This window comes from Phacochoerus africanus, chromosome 7 (assembly GCF_016906955.1).
Source record: "Phacochoerus africanus isolate WHEZ1 chromosome 7, ROS_Pafr_v1, whole genome shotgun sequence".
Lineage (NCBI taxonomy): Eukaryota > Metazoa > Chordata > Mammalia > Artiodactyla > Suidae > Phacochoerus > Phacochoerus africanus.
Window position 1 is genome coordinate 25,374,307 of NC_062550.1, and position 20,707 is coordinate 25,395,013.

At 48.5% G+C, this 20,707-nt stretch overlaps 2 protein-coding genes across 2 annotated transcripts; one reads left to right on the forward strand and one right to left on the reverse strand.

Moving 5' to 3' along the window:
* Positions 1-2,059: 2,059 nt before the first annotated feature.
* On the forward strand, positions 2,060-5,861 carry IL23A (interleukin 23 subunit alpha). The gene is made up of 4 exons (XM_047786939.1): positions 2,060-4,172; positions 4,389-4,490; positions 5,165-5,311; positions 5,412-5,861. The coding sequence occupies exons 1-4, from the start codon at positions 4,002-4,004 to the stop codon at positions 5,571-5,573; spliced, it is 582 nt and encodes a 193-aa protein (XP_047642895.1). The 5' UTR covers positions 2,060-4,001; the 3' UTR covers positions 5,574-5,861.
* STAT2 (signal transducer and activator of transcription 2) lies at positions 4,615-20,698 on the reverse strand. The gene is made up of 24 exons (XM_047786938.1): positions 20,548-20,698; positions 18,270-18,413; positions 17,131-17,284; positions 16,696-16,791; positions 16,431-16,520; positions 16,264-16,339; positions 15,755-15,840; positions 15,443-15,591; positions 13,347-13,505; positions 13,146-13,238; positions 12,874-12,933; positions 12,443-12,463; positions 11,848-11,941; positions 11,521-11,568; positions 11,344-11,427; positions 11,100-11,198; positions 10,862-10,997; positions 10,682-10,734; positions 10,440-10,534; positions 9,349-9,485; positions 8,988-9,170; positions 8,712-8,769; positions 7,007-7,353; positions 4,615-6,740 (listed from the first exon to the last, which is right to left on the reverse strand). The coding sequence occupies exons 2-24, from the start codon at positions 18,398-18,400 to the stop codon at positions 6,595-6,597; spliced, it is 2,595 nt and encodes an 864-aa protein (XP_047642894.1). The 5' UTR covers positions 18,401-18,413; positions 20,548-20,698; the 3' UTR covers positions 4,615-6,594.
* Between the last annotated feature and the right edge of the window lie 9 nt (positions 20,699-20,707).

Genomic DNA, 20,707 nt, shown 5'->3' on the forward strand with positions numbered 1-20,707 from the left:
TGGGAATTGACTGCTGGGTATTCCCGGTATGGCCGAGTCCACCCCCTCTTCCCGTGGGGCTCTTGTGAGCCTTCCACCACCTCCGGCCCTGTTAACCCCGAAACTCGCCGGCATTTCCTATCATTTCTAGGCATGGAAAAGAAAAAAGGAAGCGGGAGGCAGCCTCTTTACACGGTCCAAGTAGCCGCATCTTCTGCGATTCTAAGGCAACCACCTGAAACTCCCATCTGTGATTATTCCCTTCCCAGAGGCCCTGGAAATATTTCCAAGGAACAGGACCCCTCAGCTATCAAATTCCCCTAACTCATGGAGCTGGACATTATTCCTCAGAGGGGCAGATCACCGCAAACTGAGACTTTTGCCTTTCAAACTCTTACAGATTTAGCGTCAACACTTACTCTGAGGGATTCTTGGTGTCTAACTCAGAGTTTGAACTGCTTTGGAATAGATCCAGGTGGTTAGATGTCTTTGGAGTACTTTAGCTCATTTTCGAAAGGCCATGTTAGACGGCCTCTTTAGTGGAAGGAATTCCTCATAGAGGTTTTTTGTTTGTTTTTTGGTTTTTTGTGTTTTTGCCTTTTCTAGGGCCACTCCTGCGGCATATAGAGGTTCCTGGGCTAGAGGTCTAATCAGAGCTACAGCTGCTGGCCTATACCACAGCTCACGGCAATGCTGGATCCTTAATCCACTGAGCAAGGCCAGGGATCGAACCCGCAACCTCATGGTTCCTAGTCAGATTAATTAACCACTGAGCCGAGACGGGAACTCCCCTCATAGAGTTTTAAATACTCTTTCTCTCTCTCAAGACAAGTAGACCTTCATAAAATCACCCAAGAATTTAGACTTCCAGGATTCTGTAAGGAAGGGGTCTTAGACTTAGTCAGAGGTCATAGACCTCAGAGAAAAACACCTTAACTCAGAGAGGGTCCCTAGATTTAACATCTTACAAAGGAGTTCCCGTTATGGCTCAATGGTAATGAACCCGTCTAGTAACCATTAGGATGTGGGTTCGATCCCTGGCCTCAGTCAGTGGGTTAAGTGTCCGATGTTGCTGTGAGCTGTGGTGTAGGTCACAGACCTGCATTACGGTGGCTATGGCATAGGCCAGCAGCTGCAGCTCTGACTTGAAGCCTATCCTGGGAACTTACATATGCCACACGTGTGGCCTTAAAAAAATAAAATCTTGCAAAAAAGGTGAGTGCTGAGAAACAGGGACAGTTTTTTACGGTTGAGAAATTTACATATTGAAGTCTCAAATTAAGAGAAACTTGGGAGTTCCTGTTGCAGCACAGTGGAAACGAATCCAGCTAGTATCCATGAGGATGAAAGTTTGTTCCCTGTCCTTGCTCAGTGAGTTGGGGATCTGGCATTGCCGTGAGCTGTGGTGTAGGTTGTAGACACGGCTCAGATCCTACGTTGCTGTGGCTGTGGTGTAGGCTGGCAACTACAGCTCTGATTCGACGCCTAGCCTGGGAACATGGGAACTTCCATATGCCGCAGGTGTGGCCCTAAAAAAAAAAAAAAATTAGGAGAAACTTCACAATGAGAATTACAGGGCTTGAGGTACCAGAGACACCTGAGTTAAATGGTCTACTTTAGTAGTTCCCATTGCGGTTCAGTGGAAATGAACAGGACGAGTATCCATGAGGATGCAGTTTCAATCCCTTGGCCCCATTCAGAGTGTTAAAGATCCAGCGTTGCCTCCAGCTGTGGTGTAGGTCACAGACAAAGCTTGGATCTGGTGTTGCTATGGCAGTGGTGCAGGCTGGCAACTGCAGCTCAGATTCGACCCCTAGCCCAGGAAGTTCCATATGCCATGTGTGTGGCCCTAAAAAGACTAAATAAAGAAATAAGCTACTTTTTTTAAGGTGTTCAGTGTCTGCTTCACAGTGTCCATTAGAATGGAACAACTGAGAATGCAGGACCTGAAGTCTGCACTATAATTCTGTCCAGTTAGTTGGAGAACCACTCTGTGGTCTTAGGCAAGTTACTTACCTCTGCACCTCAGTTTCCTCATCTGTAATATGGGGATAATAATACCTTGTTGGGTTATGGGAAATAAATGATTTTAATTCATGAAAAGTGCTTAAATCAAGTACCTGGCTTAAAGTGAGATAAGCCGTCATTATTAACCAATTGGGGAAACTTCAACTGGATTTGGCATCTGGGGATCCAACTGGAAAGGCCTGCTTGGGAGTGTCTTGTCAATGTAGTTTGCATAACGGTTGAGGTCCTGCTGACGTCAAGGGCTCCTTGCAGCTCCAGGTCAGATCTAGTCCTGGAAGTAGTTCCTGTCACAGAACAGTCCCACAATTGCCCCGCCAACCTTGCTTCCTATCCAACTCCCGAAGCACCAGGAAGTGAAACAAAGCCCCGTGCCTCCAACTCACCCTTGTCCCTCTCATCCCATCCCCCAGGGCTCCACTTCCTCCTCCTCCTTTTCACCTTCCATCTCCTATCCTAAAGGGCTCCCAGAATGGGAACCAGAGGTGGGAAAAGCATGGGACACATTATACAAACCTGAGGTGAGCTCTCCTACCCCCACCCAACCCCAATTTCCTTATTCCATGTGTATCCACCGATGTAAAGAAAGGCAAACCATTTCTCCTTCAAACTGAGGTAATCTCTCTGATGCTGGAAATGTTTTATCTAAAGGATGGATTTACCACAGAGTCATATTTGAATCTGGAGTTTCATTGGGCAGTTCTGAATAGTCCTAAGGGAAGGGAGACCTCTGTCAAGGGTAAGTTTTTCAGAGAAAAAGGATCAAGCTGTTGGGAAGGCTTTGGGAGCTATCTGTGTGGTCATCCATGGCCTCATTCTGACGTCCAAATTGTCCTGGGACCCTCCACTGGGGTTGGGGCAGTCCCAGATTTGGACCACCCTCCACACCCACGCCCAACCTCACAGTCTCAGCTGTTTCACTTAATGTTGCATCAGGGATGGTGATGAAATCAGTATCAGCGGATTTTACCCACGGATGCAACAGGCTGAAGGACTGAGCCGGGGTCACTGACATTGTGCACCTTCAACCACCCAGGACTCCTGGACTTCTAGCCAGGGGGAAGGGGCTGGGTACTGGAATGACTCAGTTGGATTTCTAGCCTTGGCTTATACTGGTGCGCCCCCCCCCACCCCAAATCACCTGAATTCCACAGAGCCCATGAAATTTGGGCCACTAAAGTTGAGCAGTCAGATGGTTCTTAGCAACAGCTCTCACCCTCCCATAGCCCTCCTATCCTCCAAAGTGAGGCCTGAGGTGAGGGAAAAATAATACCTTGTACTGAACTTATGTGGCTTCATAGTTCACAAAGTGCTTTCATATCCATTCTCTCCCAGTGGAAATCAAAATGTTCCCAATAGAGAAGAAAAAGCCCCCTTATTCTTAGATTGAGGGCATCAGGTGGGGACCAAACTTCATTCCAAACTCGGCTAACCATCCTATTAAGAGATGAATGCATGCTTCTGTTTTGGTTTTTACTCAGGCAGGAGGAGATGAGGAAATTAGTTTTGAAGGGAGGGAAGATATCGCTCTGGAGGCAAAAAGATGTGGGAAAGGTTAAACAGGAAGGAACTTAAGACTAGATTCATTTAAATATTTGTTACACCCACCCCTACCCTTTTCCACAGCCACTTTGATTCCTGGAGAGCATTACACACAAGTCCCATCCCAGGCCTCCAGCCACAGCAACCACACGACTCATTTCCCCTGGAACTGAGGCTGCTTACCTGGGCTCTCCACGGAGGGGGATGATGCAGGGAGGGGAATCCCACCTGCTGTGAGTCACCTGCTAGTATAAAGGGCGGGTTTTACGATGCAGGGACCTTAAAAAGAGACTCAGAGACAAGAGAAAATCTACAGGAAGCAGCTCAGAAACTCGGTGAACAACAGAGGGATCCAAACCAGAGGTGCGCAGAACAGGCTCAGAGCAAGAAGTGACAGAGACTCCACAGGGACTGAAAGGCACGGAACCAGCCAGATCTGAAAAGCAGGCAAAGAGATGCTGGGAAGCAGAGCTGTGATGCTGCTGCTGCTGCTGCTGCTACTGCCCTGGACCTCTCAGGGCCGGGCTGTGCCTGAGGGCAGCAGCCCTGCTTGGGCTCAAGGCCAGCAGCTCTCACAGCAGCTCTGCACGCTGGCCTGGACTGCACATCTACCAATGGGACATGTGGTGAGTGGCAACCTCTGGGACCAAACAGAAGCCTATCTAAGCTCTCCAAGGCTGCAGTGGGAGACTGAGGCCTGGGGTGGAAGCTGGAGGGTTAAAGGCCATCAGGAGGTAAGAGAGGACGGGAAGCAGGGTTCTAGGGAGAGTCACTGCCTGAGGATCCGGGTGGGGTTTGAAGGTACTTATTTCTTCACTCTTCCCACCCCTCTTCCATTCCAGGATCTACCAAGAGAAGAGGGAGATGATGAGACTACAAGTGAAGTCCCCCATATCCAGTGCGGGGATGGCTGTGATCCTCAGGGACTCAGGGACAACAGTCAGGTACTAAGATGAGGCTGGGCCACAAGGAAGAGGGGACTGGGGACAGAACTGGACCCCAAAGTGACTTGGGAAAACTTCTGTCTTTGTCCATTCAACCTGCTAAAATAACAAACCACAGACTGGGTAGTTTATAAACAGACATTTATTTCTCAGTTCTGGAGAGTGGAGATCTGAGATCAGAGTGCCAGCAAAGTTGAGGTCCCTCTTCCAGGATGCAGAGTTCTTGTATTTTAGGAAGTTCTGTAGGTCTCTTCTATCTATCTATCTACCTACCTACCTATCTATCATTTATTTACTATTATTGTTTTTTGGCTATGCCTGCGGCATGTGAATGTTCCTGGGCCAGGGATTGAACCCATGCCACAGCAGCACCCTGAGCTGCTGCAGTGACAACACTTGATCCTTAACATGCTGCACCACAAGGAAACTCCCTGTGGGTCTCTTTTATAAGAGCAATAATCCTTCTCACGAGGCCTCCATCCTCATGACCTAATCATCCCAAAGGCCCCACCTCCTAATACCATCACACTGGGGGCCAGAGTTTCAATGTATGAATTTTGTGGGAATGCAAACATTCACATCATAGCTGTGTCTAGGAATGGCAAGAATCAGATGGGTCTTCAGCAGATGCAGTAATTAGAAGGTATTTTTCTTTCACTGCCTTTTCTCCCCAGTCCTGCTTGCAAAGGATCCACCAAGGCCTGGTTTTTTATGAGAAGCTCCTGGGCTCAGACATTTTCACAGGGGAGCCTTCTCTACACCCTGATGGCTCTGTGGGCCAGCTTCACGCCTCCCTACTGGGCCTCAGGCAACTCTTGCAGGTATGAACTAGGGGCCTGGAGCGGGGGGTGGCTTGCAGGTGTCAGAGACAGTGCCTGGGGGGTGAAGGATCCTCTCTACTAGTGTCCTGTGTCCTTTCAGCCCGAGGGTCACCACTGGGAGACTGAGCAGACGCCAAGCCCCAGTCCCAGCCAGCCCTGGCAACGCCTCCTTCTCCGCCTCAAGATCCTTCGCAGCCTCCAGGCCTTTGTGGCTGTAGCTGCCCGGGTCTTTGCCCATGGAGCAGCAACTCTGAGCCAGTAAAGCCAGCAGCTTAAGGATGACACCAAGACCTCCATGGCTCAGCAATGCTAAAATGAAGCTATGAGCCAACAAGTTCATCAGTCCATTAATTTTAATGGGACTTGCTCTGTTGAAAACTTACCTACACTGACTGATTTATGATGCTGACCTAGGACAAGGTTGAATATTTATTAGATGGCAAGGGAAATTTGGGGATTATTTATCCATAGCAGCAGTTTGGGAAGGAGGATTATTTATTATATTTATACTGAATTATGATGTTTTTCAATAAAGACTTATTTATGTGGATATCTAAGTCTAATTTCTAGGTTTGTTGGGAAAAAGAAATAGAATGGAAAAATAGGGCCAAAGGACTACAAAATGTATCCTTCTACTCTGCAGGGCTATGGCAGAGAGAGATCTTTCCTCATGATCCCCTGGTATATAGCGTAATTGGGATCTTTTTGGCCTTAATCCCTACATGCCTAAGCAAGCTGAATGAGATTACAAGGGGTTGCAGTTGGGAAGTGGGGCTCCTAAGTGTGGTCCTTTCTTACTCCATGACCCAGAGATTTCTCCCTTGCTTTCCGGGCCAAGAATGTATTTGACCAAAGACAGAGTCCCAAATCACTGCAGGATCAGAAGTCACAGCTGTTTTGAGCAGAAAAGCATTCCAGGAAGATGAAGTGGGCACCAAGTTAACCTTGTCAGGTACTAAAATATTGGAAATCCTTTCATCCTGGAAAGAAGCCACTTCCCTGAACCCCCCAAGTGCCTTCTAACTGCCCTGGCCTGCCCCCGAATGCCTATATCTCCCAGCACAGCAGGCAGCCTCTGGGCTCCTAGTTGGAGCTACAGCCAACATCTGTTCTAATTCACTGGCACCTCTTCCTTACCCATGTTATGCTTCTACCTCTCACTCCAAATCCCAGGGTTAACCCAGTTTAGAAGGGGCACTGATTTCCCATCCTTGGAGAACAACATCACGCTGTGAGGAGTAGGAGGGGCAAGATATATGGATAGAACAGAGGAAATATAGTTCCTAGTAGTCAGAAGGAATCAAGGGCCCATCCGTGTAGAAATGGCTCTGGTGGAAGACACAAGCTTCATCCACGTTGGTGTTCTGGCTAGCCAACAGTGGGTCACCATTTGGCATGATTTCTTCAATCCTCATGCTGTTTCTGAAGACTGGATAGTCAGAGAAAGAAGTCAGGTCCTGATCTTAGACAAGGAGTTCCCACACCAGCAGGGGAAGTAAGAGAGGAGGGCAGCAAGAGGGCTAGATAGGGCCAGAGGGGGCACTTAGGTGGGGTAGGGGAGGTGTGTACATTTCCTAATAAAAGGAATCAGGGAAATCAGCCTCTCTCCAATGAGGAGCTTAGAGCTCAGTCTATTTCTGTGGTGGGTGAGGAAGCTGAGTTGGGAAAGGGAATGTGTCCCCTCTCATCACTTACTTTGCATTTCGTCAGTGTTCAAGTGCCTCAGATCATGGGGCAAATCCGGCTCTGGCACTGGCTGTGAAACAGACTCTAGAATAGGCTCCAGCTTCAGTTCTGGTCCCAGGTTTGGCTCTGGGACTCCCTGCAATACCTCATCTAGTATGGGCTCCAGCACAGGCTCCAGAGTGGACTGCAGCATGGGTTCCAGTTCTGGCCCCAGGTCCAGCCCTGCCTCCAGCAGTGGCTCTAAGTCCAGGCCTATCCCTGGCTCTGGCCCTGGCGCCAACCCCAGATCCAGCTCTAATGACTCCAGATCTGGCTCTAGCTTAAGCTCCGGCGGTTGTTGCAGCTCATCCACCTGTCTGGATACCGCAATACAGACAAAGGACAAGGGCTCAGTTGTTTAGGTAAAGTGGGGAATCAGAGGCTATCTCTCTAGTCTAAAAAGGCAACAAAGCAGAGGGTTTAAGAACGAGGTCTTTGGAGTCGGGCTTACCAAAGTTTGAATCCTATCATTTACTAGTTGGGTGACCTTAGGCAAAGTGACCTAACCTCTCTGAGCTTCAGATTTATCATTTGTGAAAAGGGAACAACAATACCTCATTAATACTTGAGAGGCAGTAGGATGGTTTAAAAGCAGAGCTTTAGAATTTGACAGCGATTAGCCATGTACCTGACACATGTCACTTCACCATACTAAACCTCAGGTTCCTCAGGTGAAAACAGTGATAACATGGAGTTCCCGTCATGGCACAGTGGTTAAGGAATCTGACTAGGAACCATGAGGCTGCGGGTCTGATCCCTGGCCTCGCTCATTGGGTTAAGGATCTGGCATTGCCATGAGCTGTGATGTAGGTCACAGATGTGGCTCAGATCCCCCCTTGCTGTGGCTCTGGCGTAGGCCAGTGGCTACAGCTCCGATTGGACCCCTAGCCTGAGAACCTCCATAAGCAGTGGGAGCGGCCCTAGAAAAAGGCAAAAACACAGGGGGAAAAAAAAAAAAGAAATCAGTAATAACAGTGTCTTCTGGCTCATAGGACTATTACAAAGATTCAATAAATGAGAAAATGAACACACAGCATTTATCCCAGTGCCTGACATATAATAAGTGTTCATTAAATGTGAATATTATTACTGACTCAGAAAAGTTCTCAAAAAGATTAAATTTATTAAAGTTATGTATTTGTTTGGCCCCTCCCATGGCATGTAGAAGTTCATGGGCCAGGGATAGAACCCACGCTACAGCAGCGACCAAGCCATTGCAGTGATAAGACCAGATCCTTAATTCACTACACCGCAAGGGAACTCCAAGGATTAAAAATTTTTTTATGTCCTAAAAAAAAAAAAACTAATACCATAGTCCCCACTGTGGTGCAGCAGGTTAGGATCCAGTGTTGCCTTAGCTGTGACCTACGCCAGATTAGTTCCCTGGCCTAGGAACTTCCATATGCTGTGGGTGTGGCCACGCACAAAAAATCTAGTATCATGCCCACTATCATCAGTGATTATGCCTATCATTATCAGGGAACCCCTGGGAGACAACCCAAGGATGGCAGCAGGAAAAGAGAGAGGAAAGAGACTAGAAGAGCAGAAAAAAATCTGGAGGGCTGACGAGTGGGGGTCAGTAGGAGAGAAGGCCAGAAAGACTGGAATTGGGCAGGTCTGGGTCATGATAGCAGCCAAAAAGGGTTAGGGAAGATGAGCAGAGTTCGTATCTCACCTGTTAGAGACCACGATGAGCTTATGTTTCAGGTATTTCTTCCGTTCCTGGAGATTAGCTTTGGGGGACAGACACAGGAAGCGGGGGAGGTCAGTGGATTGGATGCAAAGCCCCAAGGTCCCCTAGTGCAGATGGCCCCTACAGTCATGTCTCCCTACTACCTAGCCATATCCCAGAGACAAATCCCTTAACTTTTTTGGCTATCAGTTTTCCCTTGTTGAATGGAGGAGCTGGACTTGTGGATGCCTGTGATCCCTGTCTGTCAACAATCCTCACCTTTCTCCTGGTTGTAGCACCCAAAAGCCTCGTCCCGGGGGATTCGGGGGTAGAGGAAGCGCAGTGGGTTCTCAGGAATGTTCTCCTCGGTGAGCAGCTGGTACTGGCTGATGATTTTGGTCAGTGGGAGGGACTGCAGCACCTCCTTGGTGAAGGGTTGCAAGGAGTAGATGAGCACCTTGTCTGGAGAGTGGATGTAGGAACAGGCAGGCTTGAGGGAAGAGGCTGGGCCTGGGTGCTCCCCATCCTGGCCACCCAACCCCACACCTGCCGAGGGATTCAGGATGGAGCCGGGGAAACCAAAGGGAGGCAGAGGGGCAGAAAGGAGAGGCTATGGGAATGGCAGGGCAGAGCAGCTGACCGTCATCTTGGTGTTCCACCCAGGAGCAGGTAATGCCCCCTTCCAGTGTTTCACTGAAGCGGAGCAGAAAGGTGCCAGAGATGGTCTTCTTCAGCAGCCGGCGCTCCTGGCTCCGGCTCACAAAGCCCATGATGTGTCTGCGGCACAGAGAGCCACTGTGAGTCCCTCCTGCCTCCCCGCTCCCCTTGTATTAGGGAGAGAGTGCCAGGTTTGCACCCTGGCTCTGTCCAACTGCTACAATCTCTTCCATGTGGGCCAACTCCACTTTACTAACAATACCCACGTGCCAGGGCTAGAAGAGGTGTGAAGCTTCAGTGAGGTCACATGGATGAAAAGCCCCTTGTACAAGAGAGGCAAAGCGCTGCACGAATGGGCAGGCAGTGTGGTGGAAAGCATGGGCGTGGGGTCAGACAGGCCTGGGTTCGAAGGTTTGAATCTCAACTCTGCTCCGCTTGCCCCCCACCTCCTCCATAATCCTTTAACCTCTCTGAGCCTCATTTCTTCACTAGAGGGTGGCAACACCCATCACAGGGTTATAAGGACTGCATGAGAGAATTCATAAAGAGCACCCAGTAGAAGTTCCTATCATGACTTAGCAGTTAACCAACCCAACTAATATCTATAAGGACGCGGGTTCAATCCCTGGCCTCGCTCAGTGGGTTAAGGATCCAGCGTTTGCTGTGAGCTGTGGTGTAGGTCGCAGATGCGGCTCGGATCTTGTGTTGCCGTGGCTGTGGCGTAGGCTGGCAGCTGCAGTTCCATTTTATCCCTAGCTTGGGAACCTCCATATACCGCTAGTATGGCCCTAAAAAGACCAAAAAAAAAAAAAAAAAAAGAGCACCCAGTAGGCTCTGGGACACCATGGATGTTTGACAGATACTGGTTTTGGTTTTGAAACTATTACTGCAAACGTGAGGGGGCTGTGACCTTGCACTGGCTTTTGCTTTCTTCCCTATTTGCCACATGAGGGCGCACAGAGTCCACTCTCAAGCCCCAGAAAGGCCATTGGGCCTGGGCAAGGGTGGGGATGGGGGTGGAGGTGGGGTGGGGGTAGAGGGATGGAGCGAGAGAGAGGCTGACCAAAGCCCTACCCATCTTTCCAGAGATCCTTCAGATGGTCATGTACCAGGTCCAGAATTTTGTCCAGCCATGTCCAGAATGGTAGCTTGCCAGGAGGGCTCTCTCGCTGGGGGAGAAATGGAAAGACGGGAAGAGATGTGGAGTTGCCCTGGCTGTGGGGAAGGAGTGACGGGAAAAGGACTAGTAATTGGATGGGCACGGGGAGGGGGGGGTGCGGGGGCAAGGTTTAACTGCACGGGATGCAGGGAGTTACCTTAATGAAGTCAGCCCAGGACAATGACAGACCCTCAGTGCTGGAGTTCTGCCCTGGGAGCAGACAGACAGTTCAGAGGACAGAAGGAGGTGGGGCCAAGGGCCCTGGGACAGAAAGGAAAAGACGGACAGGACAGGGGCAGGCTGAGGCTGGGGAAAGAGAAAAGAAGGAGGTCTGTACCAAACAGTTTGTCCCTCAGCATGCCTAGTTGGTCTGAGTTGAGGCCTCGGCCAACGTGGGAGGAGAACTGCCAACTGAGAGCAGGGCCCAGCAAGTTCCAGGGGGCCTTGGGGGGGCTGGAGAAGAACTGCTGATTCTGCAGAGGTGGAATGGGACAGGGTGGCTCAGAAGCAGTGCCCTGGTACCAAGCTTCCATGCCCCACCTGGCCACCCTTCACCTGTTGGCCGCGCCTCCTACCTGGGGGTCTGAGCTGAGCAGATTGAACCAGAGAACTGAAGCCCAGGCAATTGAGAGTTGGTTCATGTTAGAAATGATCACCACAGGGAGGGTGTCCGTCTGGGGAGGAGACAGGAATCACAGAAGAGGGGATGTGATGTTTTTAGCTGCAGACACCTGATAAGGGCCAGATAACATCCCACCCAAGAGGCTTTTGCTTAACCCCTCCTGGTGTCCTCCCCCAATGCGCTTGTTTTTCACTCACTGTCAGTTCCTGCTTCAGACCCTGGTAGGTGTATTTGACGGTGAAGCTGATTATGTGTAGTTCCTCTGTCACGCCCAGTGGCCCCTGGGAAAGCAGAAGCTGCAGTGATCAGAGTGCCCTTCCGCAAGTTCCTCCTACCTCCTCTCCCCCCCACCTCCGCTCTGTTGTTGCCCTCACCTTATTGTTGCCCTTTCCTGCACCACCTGAACGCTGCTCCATCAGCGTCTGTAAATTACAGAGGAGAGACAATGCCAGAGCAGGGACCCCAGGTTCCCTGGAACCCCTGCTTTGCCCTTAGGATTTTCCAAGGCCCAGGAACTACACTCAGCCTGTTACACTGGACCACAAAGCTTAAGATACCATCTCCCTCTTTTTTTTTTCCTGGCCACACCCACAGCATGCAGAAGTTCCCAGACCAGGCCTTGAACCCGCGCCACAGCAATGACAATGCCAGATCCTTAACCCACTGAGCTATTAGGGAACTCCAATACCATCTCTTCTTACCAGATAGCCGAAGTCCCATATTAAGCCCTGACTCTGCCCTTTCTCAGGGGTCAAAGTCTTCCGGTTAGAGGTCAGAATGTTGAACTTCCGGAAACTATTCCAGGAGGAAGAAGATATATGGAGATCAGGAGCAGTTATTCTAAAAACTCAGCAGGAAAATGACAAAAGTTCCACTTCATTTTTTTTTTCTATTTTTGTCTCTTTATAGCCATACCCGCAACATATGGAAGTTCCCAGGCTAGGGGTCAAATCAGAGCTGCAGCTGCTAGCCTACACCACAGCCACAGCAACACCAGATCTGATCTTTGTCTGCAACCTACACAGCAGCTCATAGCAACGCCGGATCCCTGACCCTCTGAGGGAGGCCAGGGAACGTCAAACCCTCAACCTCATGGATACTAGTCAGGTTCGTTACCTCTGAGCCACGACAGGAGCTCTGAAAGTTCCACCTCATTTCAGACATCCCCTTCTCCCTCTGTCCATACACCACCCAAATCAATCTCCTCATTGTTTGCAGCCCTGACAGGGTTGCCACATGTGGTTGTGCAGGTCACGCACTGCACAAATGTTTGCAATGTCCCCATCAGGCACCTACCCTTGTGATTTGGGAGGATTCCTGCAAAGAAATTAAAAAAAAAAAAAATCACTGGGAAGCAAAATAGTACAGATGTTAGGATTTTAGTCTTCAGGATCAGACAGACCTGGGTTCAAACCCAAATCTACAGCTTATCAGCTATGTGGCCTTGCACTAGAGACATAAATTCTCTGAACTTGTTTTCTCATATTTGAACAGTGCATTGATAGTACCTAACTCATGGGGTTCCTATGACAATTAAATTGGGTACCTGACAAGCTACATATCACATAGGAAGTACTCCACAAAAGGGATGAGCTACTTCTATGAGGTAGGAATGGAAGGGGGAAGAACACAGGCGCAGGGCCCTACCATGAAGAATAGGTGTCTCTTCCACCTCACCACCCATGTCCTGGCCACCCCTTGGTCCCATCCTTCCCTGCCCAACTTACCTGTCAATGGAGACTTCTGCAGTCAGTGACTCATTGCCTTCCTGGAGTCTCACCAGCAGCCTGCAGGGGAGGGAGGTGGATGGGGGAAAGTGGTCAACCTCAACCCCCTTGGATAAACCTTATCTTGAAAAAGATAAGGGAGGAGATTAGAATAAGTGGATTGAGGGGGGAAAGAGAGAAGAAACAGCCAGGAGTGGGGAGATCTGTAAAGCCAGAAAGCAAACAGTGCCAGGGCTAGAAAAAGGAAGCAGGAATGATTCTGAAATGCCAACCTTGTTCGGACAGTGAACTTGCTCCCAGTCTTGAGGATGAGGGGTCGATGTGGAGTTTGAGGCATACAGGGCTGGGTTTCTACTATAAAGGCTCTGGGGAGAGAGATGTGGACAGAATCTATACAGGTCAGTATCTGTAAGAATGGCTCTCCTTGTTCCCTCCCTCTGGCCTCCCTCAAGGTCCTTCCCTGGCCTCTAGACCTGTGGAGCAGGCGCTGTAGCAGCTCTGTGACCTGGGCCTTCAGCAGGTCCACCCCTTTGAACAGAAGGTCCTCCTCATATTTAACCACGCTACTCAATCCCTTCAGCTCCTTCAGCAGCTGCCGCAGGTGAAACAATAGCTTTGCTTCAGCTGTGAACCTGGGTGAGAGAATCCAAGGAACAGAGACTCCATGAGTTTCCTAGAATCCTCAAACAGGCTCCAAGAGCTCCTCTTTAACTAGGTGGACAGTCAGAAATTGATTAGGACACACACAAAAAGAATCCAGGAAACATATGCACGATTATTCAACATTATTCATAATTCAGGGAATGAAAATCAAAGCTACTTTCACATGTGAAATATTTAACATAACAAAAACTTTTTTTTTCTTTTCATGGCTGCACTTGTGGCATATGGAAGTTCCCAGGTTAGGGGTCGAATTGAAGCTACAGCTGCCAGCCGACACCACAGCCGCCAGCCGACACCACAGCCATAGCAACACAGGATCTGAGCTTCATCTGTGACCTACACCACAGCTCACAGCAACGCCAGATTGCCAACCCACTGAGTGAGGCCAGGGATCGAACCTGCATCCTCATGGATACAGCTGGATTCGTTTCCGAGGCGCCACAATGGGAACTCCCTACATTTTTAATAGTTTAAATTATAATAAATTTTCTCATGAGAAAATATTTAAATAATAGTTATCTCTCAAATATGCTGAAGGATACTTTAGTTATTTTTTCTGTCACAATAAAATTAATATAAAATAGTTTACTGGAAAACAATAGCAAGAAATTAAAGACAACTTAGGAATTCCCCTGCAGTGCAATGGGTTAAGGATCCTGTGTTGTCACTGTAGCAGTTTGGGCCCCTGCTATGGCTCAGGTCTGATCCCTGGCCTGGTTGCATGCTAGCTGTGGGTGTGACCAAAAAATAAATAAATGAATGGATGGGAGTTCCCACTGTGGTGGCATCTTGGGATCACTGGGATGCAGGTTCTATCCCCCACCCAGCACAGGAGGTTAAGGATCTGGTATTGCTGCAACTGTGGCTTGGATCTGATCCCTAGCCTGGGGAACTCCATGTGCTGCAGGGTGGCAAAAAAAAAAAAAAAAAAAAAGGAATGAATGAATAAAATTGTTAAAATAAAAAAAATAAAAACAACCTAAGCATTCAAACATAGTTCATTAAATTATATTACTTCCATGAAGGGAGCTGTGATACAGCCATTAAAAGTAAATATAACAGGAGTTCCTGTCGTGGCGCAGTGGTTAACAAATCCAACTAGGAACCATGAGGATGCGGTTCGGGTCCTGGCCTTGCTCAGTGGATTAAGGATCCAGCGTTGCCGTGAGCTGTGGTGTAGGTCGCAGACGTGGCTCAGATTCTGCGTTGCTGTGGCTCTGGCGTAGGCCAGAGGCTACAGCTCCGATTCGACCCCTAGCCTGGGAACCTCTATATGCTGCAGGAACGGCCCAAGAAATGGCAAAAAGACAAAGAAAAAAAAAGTAAATATAGCATACTGGTAAATAAAACAAACAAACAAACCCACAGGTCTCAAAATAGTATGAACAGTATGATTCAGTTTTTTCTTCTTTCTTTCTTTGTTGGCCACATCCACAGCATGTGGAAGTTCCTGGGCCACAGAGTGAATCTACATGACAGCAGTGACAATGCCAGATCCTTAACCCACTGAGGCACCAGAGAAGTCCCAATTTTTGTTTAATGATATTATAGAAACTATCTGGGTATAAGGTAATAGATAGTTTTCTCTTTTTTTTTTGGCATTATTTGCACTAAAAAAAAGTTAAAAAGATATTTCTCAGGTGATTAAACAGGAAGGAGAAACTGGATTATGGATTAATTCATTGCTTTCCCCAAAGCAAAGACTGGGCTCTGGGCTCCCTGGGTGGTGAGAATGAAGAGCAGAGCAGAGCTGCAGTCAGATAAGGGAGCTGGGTTCATTCTGGGAAGCAGAGATTAAGGAGGGCAATACTTCTTGTCATATACAGGGCATTATATCCTACAAGGCACAGGGGGGTAGTTAGGAATTAGGGCTGGGTGAACGTGATGGCAGGCAGGTGCCTCTCACCACTTCTCCAGCTGCTCCAACTCTCCATCCATGGGGGCTCCAATGCAGGCTTTCTGCTGCTGGACTTTCCACTCCTCCAACTTGGGCAGCAATAGCTCGATTAGGGTAGTTAATCGGCCTAGCAGTGCCTTGGAGGCATCCAGCACCTCCTAGAAAGATGTAAAGTGAGTACCAAGAGCTTCTCACCATCACCCGCCACCAACCAACTAGGGATGAAGAGACAAAGAAGCCTGGGCTAGGAGACAAGGGCTCCCAGATGCCTCCTTTTCCCCAATTTCCTGCTGCCCACTCCTTCTGTCCTCTGCTTCCCACCTTTCTCCTTTTGTCCAGTTCATTGAGAGTTTCCTGTAGAACTTGCTCCTGTCTGGTCCGATGGGGGTCCAAAGAGTGTGTCTTCGCTGGATGGCAGGAGCAGGAGTGAGACAGTACTCAGATCTAGGGATCCTCCCCCGCTCCTTCCCAACCCAGACCTCAGTGAGAGTCAGGAAGGGGGTAGAAGAAGGGGAAAGCAAAGCGCACAGGCACCTCTGGGCTTTCACGTGAATTCTGAATGGTCTTGCTAGAACCAGAAGTCCACTCAGTCTGATAGGGCAGTTTCCCAAGCCTCTCCTCCAACATTCACTAGCTGTTGCTCAGCCACACCTCCAGCCTGACCTCTGCAATATAGCCTGGCACTTCCTGCTTTGCAATGGTAGCAGGACCATAACCACTGAGATGTAGCCAAAGGTGAGTATTGCTTACTGGAGCTTTTCCCTTCTGCTCTAGTCTATCCTTGGCCTCCCAGTAGGCACCTTATTCCCACCCCTCGATGTACTTCCTACCTGAGGCCTTGATCTTATATCGAAAGCAAAAGATATCCTGCTGGTCTTTCAGCTGGCTGATGGATTTCACCAGCTTCTGCAGAGGAGATGAAACCCAGATGAGGCTGCTTCTGTGGGAAGAGGCAGGCTGAGTCCTGCCCACCCCGGCTATTGCCACATCTACCAACCTCCATCATAGCCCTTAATTCCAGGATCCGGGACTCAATCTCATGCTGCTGGTTCTCCCCAGGTGCTTCAAGGGCTGGCTCTTGTTGCTCCTGAAATAAGAGGTTCTGAGCACATTTCAACGCTGTCCTTTCCCCCCTGAAATCCAAGCCTGAAATTATACCATAGGATGTGGAGGGATCTTGTTCTGAGATACATTTCCTGAGTCCTTTGAATGGTCCCTCTCTAATCCAAGAGCTTTCAACATCACCACCAAATTGTTCTCACCAACTGAGCCCTCTGAGCCTGGATCAAAATTCTTTTTTCTTCCAGAAGAAGATTAAATATCATCTCAGCCAACCGAGTAGGGCCCTGTGGAATGGCCTGCCAATAGGGGAAGAGAAAGGATTGATTTAACTCAACTGCCATCAATGAACTACCACCTCAGATCCTCCCCACCAGTGACCTCAGTATTTCGCACTCCTTCAGGGTCCCAAGCCTTGAAACACTGGTGTCCCAAATTCTAGCCTCTTCTGAACAGGGTCACCTAGACTCTGCCCATCTCTCTGCCAGAGTCACAAGTCCACACTCTGTCCCCTTTTCTCCAGATCTTTCCCTGGCCCTTTGAACCTCCAGGTCCTGTTCCATGGTCCATACCCTAAAACATACTCCTCTACGCTCAGTTCCCATTCATATTTTGTTATTCCCAGCTCCTCCAAGTACCTGAATGTCCCGATAGAATTTTCGCAAGTTGTGCTGTAGCAACAAACACTCAGGGTCCTGGCCACAGGGGCCACAGTCATAGTTCAGTTGGTCCAAGAAGTGGAAGAACAGCATGTTAGCCTTGGAATCATCGTTGCCCAGTGCAGCTTCCTGCCTGGAGACCAGGAAGGACAAGGATTAGTATCTCTGCAGGATCTGCTACTATCTTTTTTTTTTTTTTTTTTCAAATGGCTGCACCAGCAACAAATGGAAGTTCCAGGCTAGGGGTTGAATCCGAGCTGCAGCTGTGGGCCTACACCACAGCTACAGCAATCAATGCCAGAACTGAGCCACATCTGCAACTAGCCTATGCTGCAGCTTGTGGCAATGCCAGATCCTTTATTTATTTATTTATTTTGTCTTTTTGCCTTTTCTAGGGCTGCTTCCCGTGGCATATGGAAGTTTCCAGGCTAGGGGTCTAATCAGAGCTGTAGCCGCCAGCCTATGCCACAGCCACAGCAATGCGGGATCTGAGCCACATCTGCAACCTACACCACAGCTCACAGCAATGCCGGATCCTTAACCCACTGAGTAAGGCCAGGGACCGACCCGAAACCTCATGGTTCCTAGTTGGATTTGTTAACCACTGCGCCATGATGGGAACTCCAAAGCCAGATCCTTTAACCCACTGAGTGAAGCCAGGGATTGAACCCTCATCCTCATGGATACTAGTTGCACTCTTTTTTTCTTTTTTTTTTTTGGTCTTTTTAGGGCCGAACCTGCGGCATATGGAGGTTTCCAGGCTGGGGTCCAATCAGAGCTGAAGCCACTGGCCTACACCACAGCCACAGCAACACCAGATTCGAGTCATATCTGCGACCTACACCCCAGCTCACGCCAGATCCTCAACCCTGTGAGCAAGGCCAGGGATCGAACCCATGCCCTTGTGGATACTAGTCAGGTTTGTCAACTGCTAGCCATGACGGGAACTCCATAAGTCACACTCTTAACTCCTTAGCCACGATGGGAACTCCCAGGTTGCTACTATCTTGAAGCCTTCCAAACCCTTCCCTCCCTTAGTGTCTCCAGGATTCTGGAGACTTAGAGGAAAGAAACCACTTTCCTCATCCCCCTCAAGGGGATGAGGCTGAAGGCCTCACCAGTTCTGGTCTTCAATCCAGACAGCTAAGTACTGTCGAACATCCACTGGCAGGAGGCTCTCTGAGTAGAGCTGGTGCAGCTGATCCTGAAATGGGCTGTCAAGATTCTGCAGCATCTCCCACTGCGCCATTTGGCCTCTGAATCTGAAGGATGCAGGTTCCCAGTTGGAAATTTTGTTGGATTAAATCATCCAGTCTCATGATTTTTTTTTCTTGCTTTTTAGGGCCACACTTATGGCATATGGAAGTTCCCAGGCAAGGGGTTGAATCCGAGCTGCAGCTGCTGGCCTGTGCCGCAGCCACATCAATGCCAGATCTGAGCCACATTCATGGCCTACATCACAGCTTATGGCAATGCCAGATCCTTAACCCACTGAGTGGGGCCAGGGATCAAACCATATCCTCATGGATACTAGTTGGGTTTGTTACCACTGAGCCACAACAGGAACTCCTCATGATTATTTGTTATATAAATTTAAAACATTTTAATTATACAGGTAAGAAAAAATACAGAAAAAAAATTAAAGTCTAGATTAACCCCACTCCCAATCCTCGTCCCTTCTCCTCCCCTCCATAAGTAACCTCTATTATCAATTTAGTGCACATTCTTTCAGGGAGTACTATTTAAGAGCTTCAATATGTAAGCCTTTTTGTTTCAATGGTACTTTTCAAACATAAAACAAAATAGAGTGAATAGTACAAAGATCATCCATTTACCCATCATTTAGCTTCAACAAACATTGAATTTTTTTTTCTTCTTTTTACAGCCACACCTGTGGCATATGGAAGTTCCCCAGCCAGGAGTCAAATTGCAGCTGCAGCTGCCAGCCTACCCCACAGCCACAGCAACACGGGATTCTTAACCCTCTGAACGAGGGCAGGGATCGAACCGGCATCCTCACAGAGACAATGTGGTGTCCTTAACTCACTGAGCCACAACAGGAACTCCGAAACATTGAATATGAGCTTTATTTCATCTATTTCCTTCAATGAATTTATTTTAAATTTATTTGTCTGTGTTTGTATTCATTTATGCTGGAGCATTTAAAGGTCAGTCTAAGTATTTATCTCAGCATTACCCTGCTGGCCCCAAAGCTTTATCAGGGGCTGAAACCTCCTTGGAGATAAGGTACATGCTATAAACTGCTCTCCATGTTGGAAGGAGGAGCTCCATTCTAAAAGATGCTTAAACACTATGCAAAGCATAACTCAACCCCTAAGATTGTGACACTTTTATGATGATCTTTGTCAATCTTCAATTCTTCATGTAGAGTATCAACTCTGTGAGACATTTCACTCAAAAGTGGGTTTTGCCTGTCACCAAACATGCTGGGTAAGGAAAAAGAATCTTTCTCTGTACCTTTCCCTGCCCACTGCCATCTGTCTGTTAGGAAATCAAAACTTATTACTGCCTGAGCCTAACAAAAAAAGAATCAACACCCACATTTGTGGTCTAAAAAAAGGTCACATGATTTTTCTACGAATCAAATGCTTGGGGTGGAGAGATTCTTTTCCACCAGTATGAATATTCATGAGCTGCCTTTCTACTGGGCAGTAGGAACAGGGTAAGGAAAGGATTGGGCAGAGGCTCCTATTTTTCATTTCATTTACCCTTTGGTGGTACTTGACTTCTTAAACTGTGTACTGGTATTGCTTCCAAAAACAAAGATGAGACCCCAGTTCCCAAAAAAACATATCAGCTGGTATTAGAAAGCTGGTATTAGAAAGGTGGCAAGTAAACCCTAAGGCTTAAATATGAAAAACAAACCCCAAATATCTGGTCTTCCCAAATTGGTTACAAACACTGAGGTTAAGGGCTGTAAACTCTTTTTTTCTCCAGTAATCTGTCACTCTTTTAGGTGCCTATTTCCTGCTCAATAAGCTTTTCTGAAATGAATTGTGTGACCTTAGGTAAATCGGTTCACCTTTCTGTATCTTAACATTAACAAATAAGGATTATACCTTTAGACATTGGAGTGTTTGTTTGATGAGGATCAAAAATAACACAGACCAGAATGTAAAAGGTTTGGCTAAGACAATGAACCAATGCAACTGATGCCAGGTTTTGGGTCTCGGAAGTTGCAGGGGTATTTTGGGAAGGGGGAGTTAGGGTTGGGGATCTAGGTTGGACAGGAGGATGAAGTAGCTGACAGCTCCCACTTCAACCTGGGGACAGAGTCCGACCCCTCCGGGACGTACATGCCGGGGCCTGCCTCCCTACATAGGAAGAAACTCATGCCTCCACCCACACCCCCGCGCGCCCTCTGAGGGTCCATACCTTGTTAGGGTCTCAGCCCCTGCTCTATGCAACAGCTCGGGTTCAGGCTTCCGGTCCCCAGAGTGAGCGCCAGTACCAGGGCCTCCCGCGCCGCCCTCGACTTCGGCCCGCCTCTCGGCCCCGCCCCCTTGCCGCAAGCTTGGGTAAACCGCTGAACTCT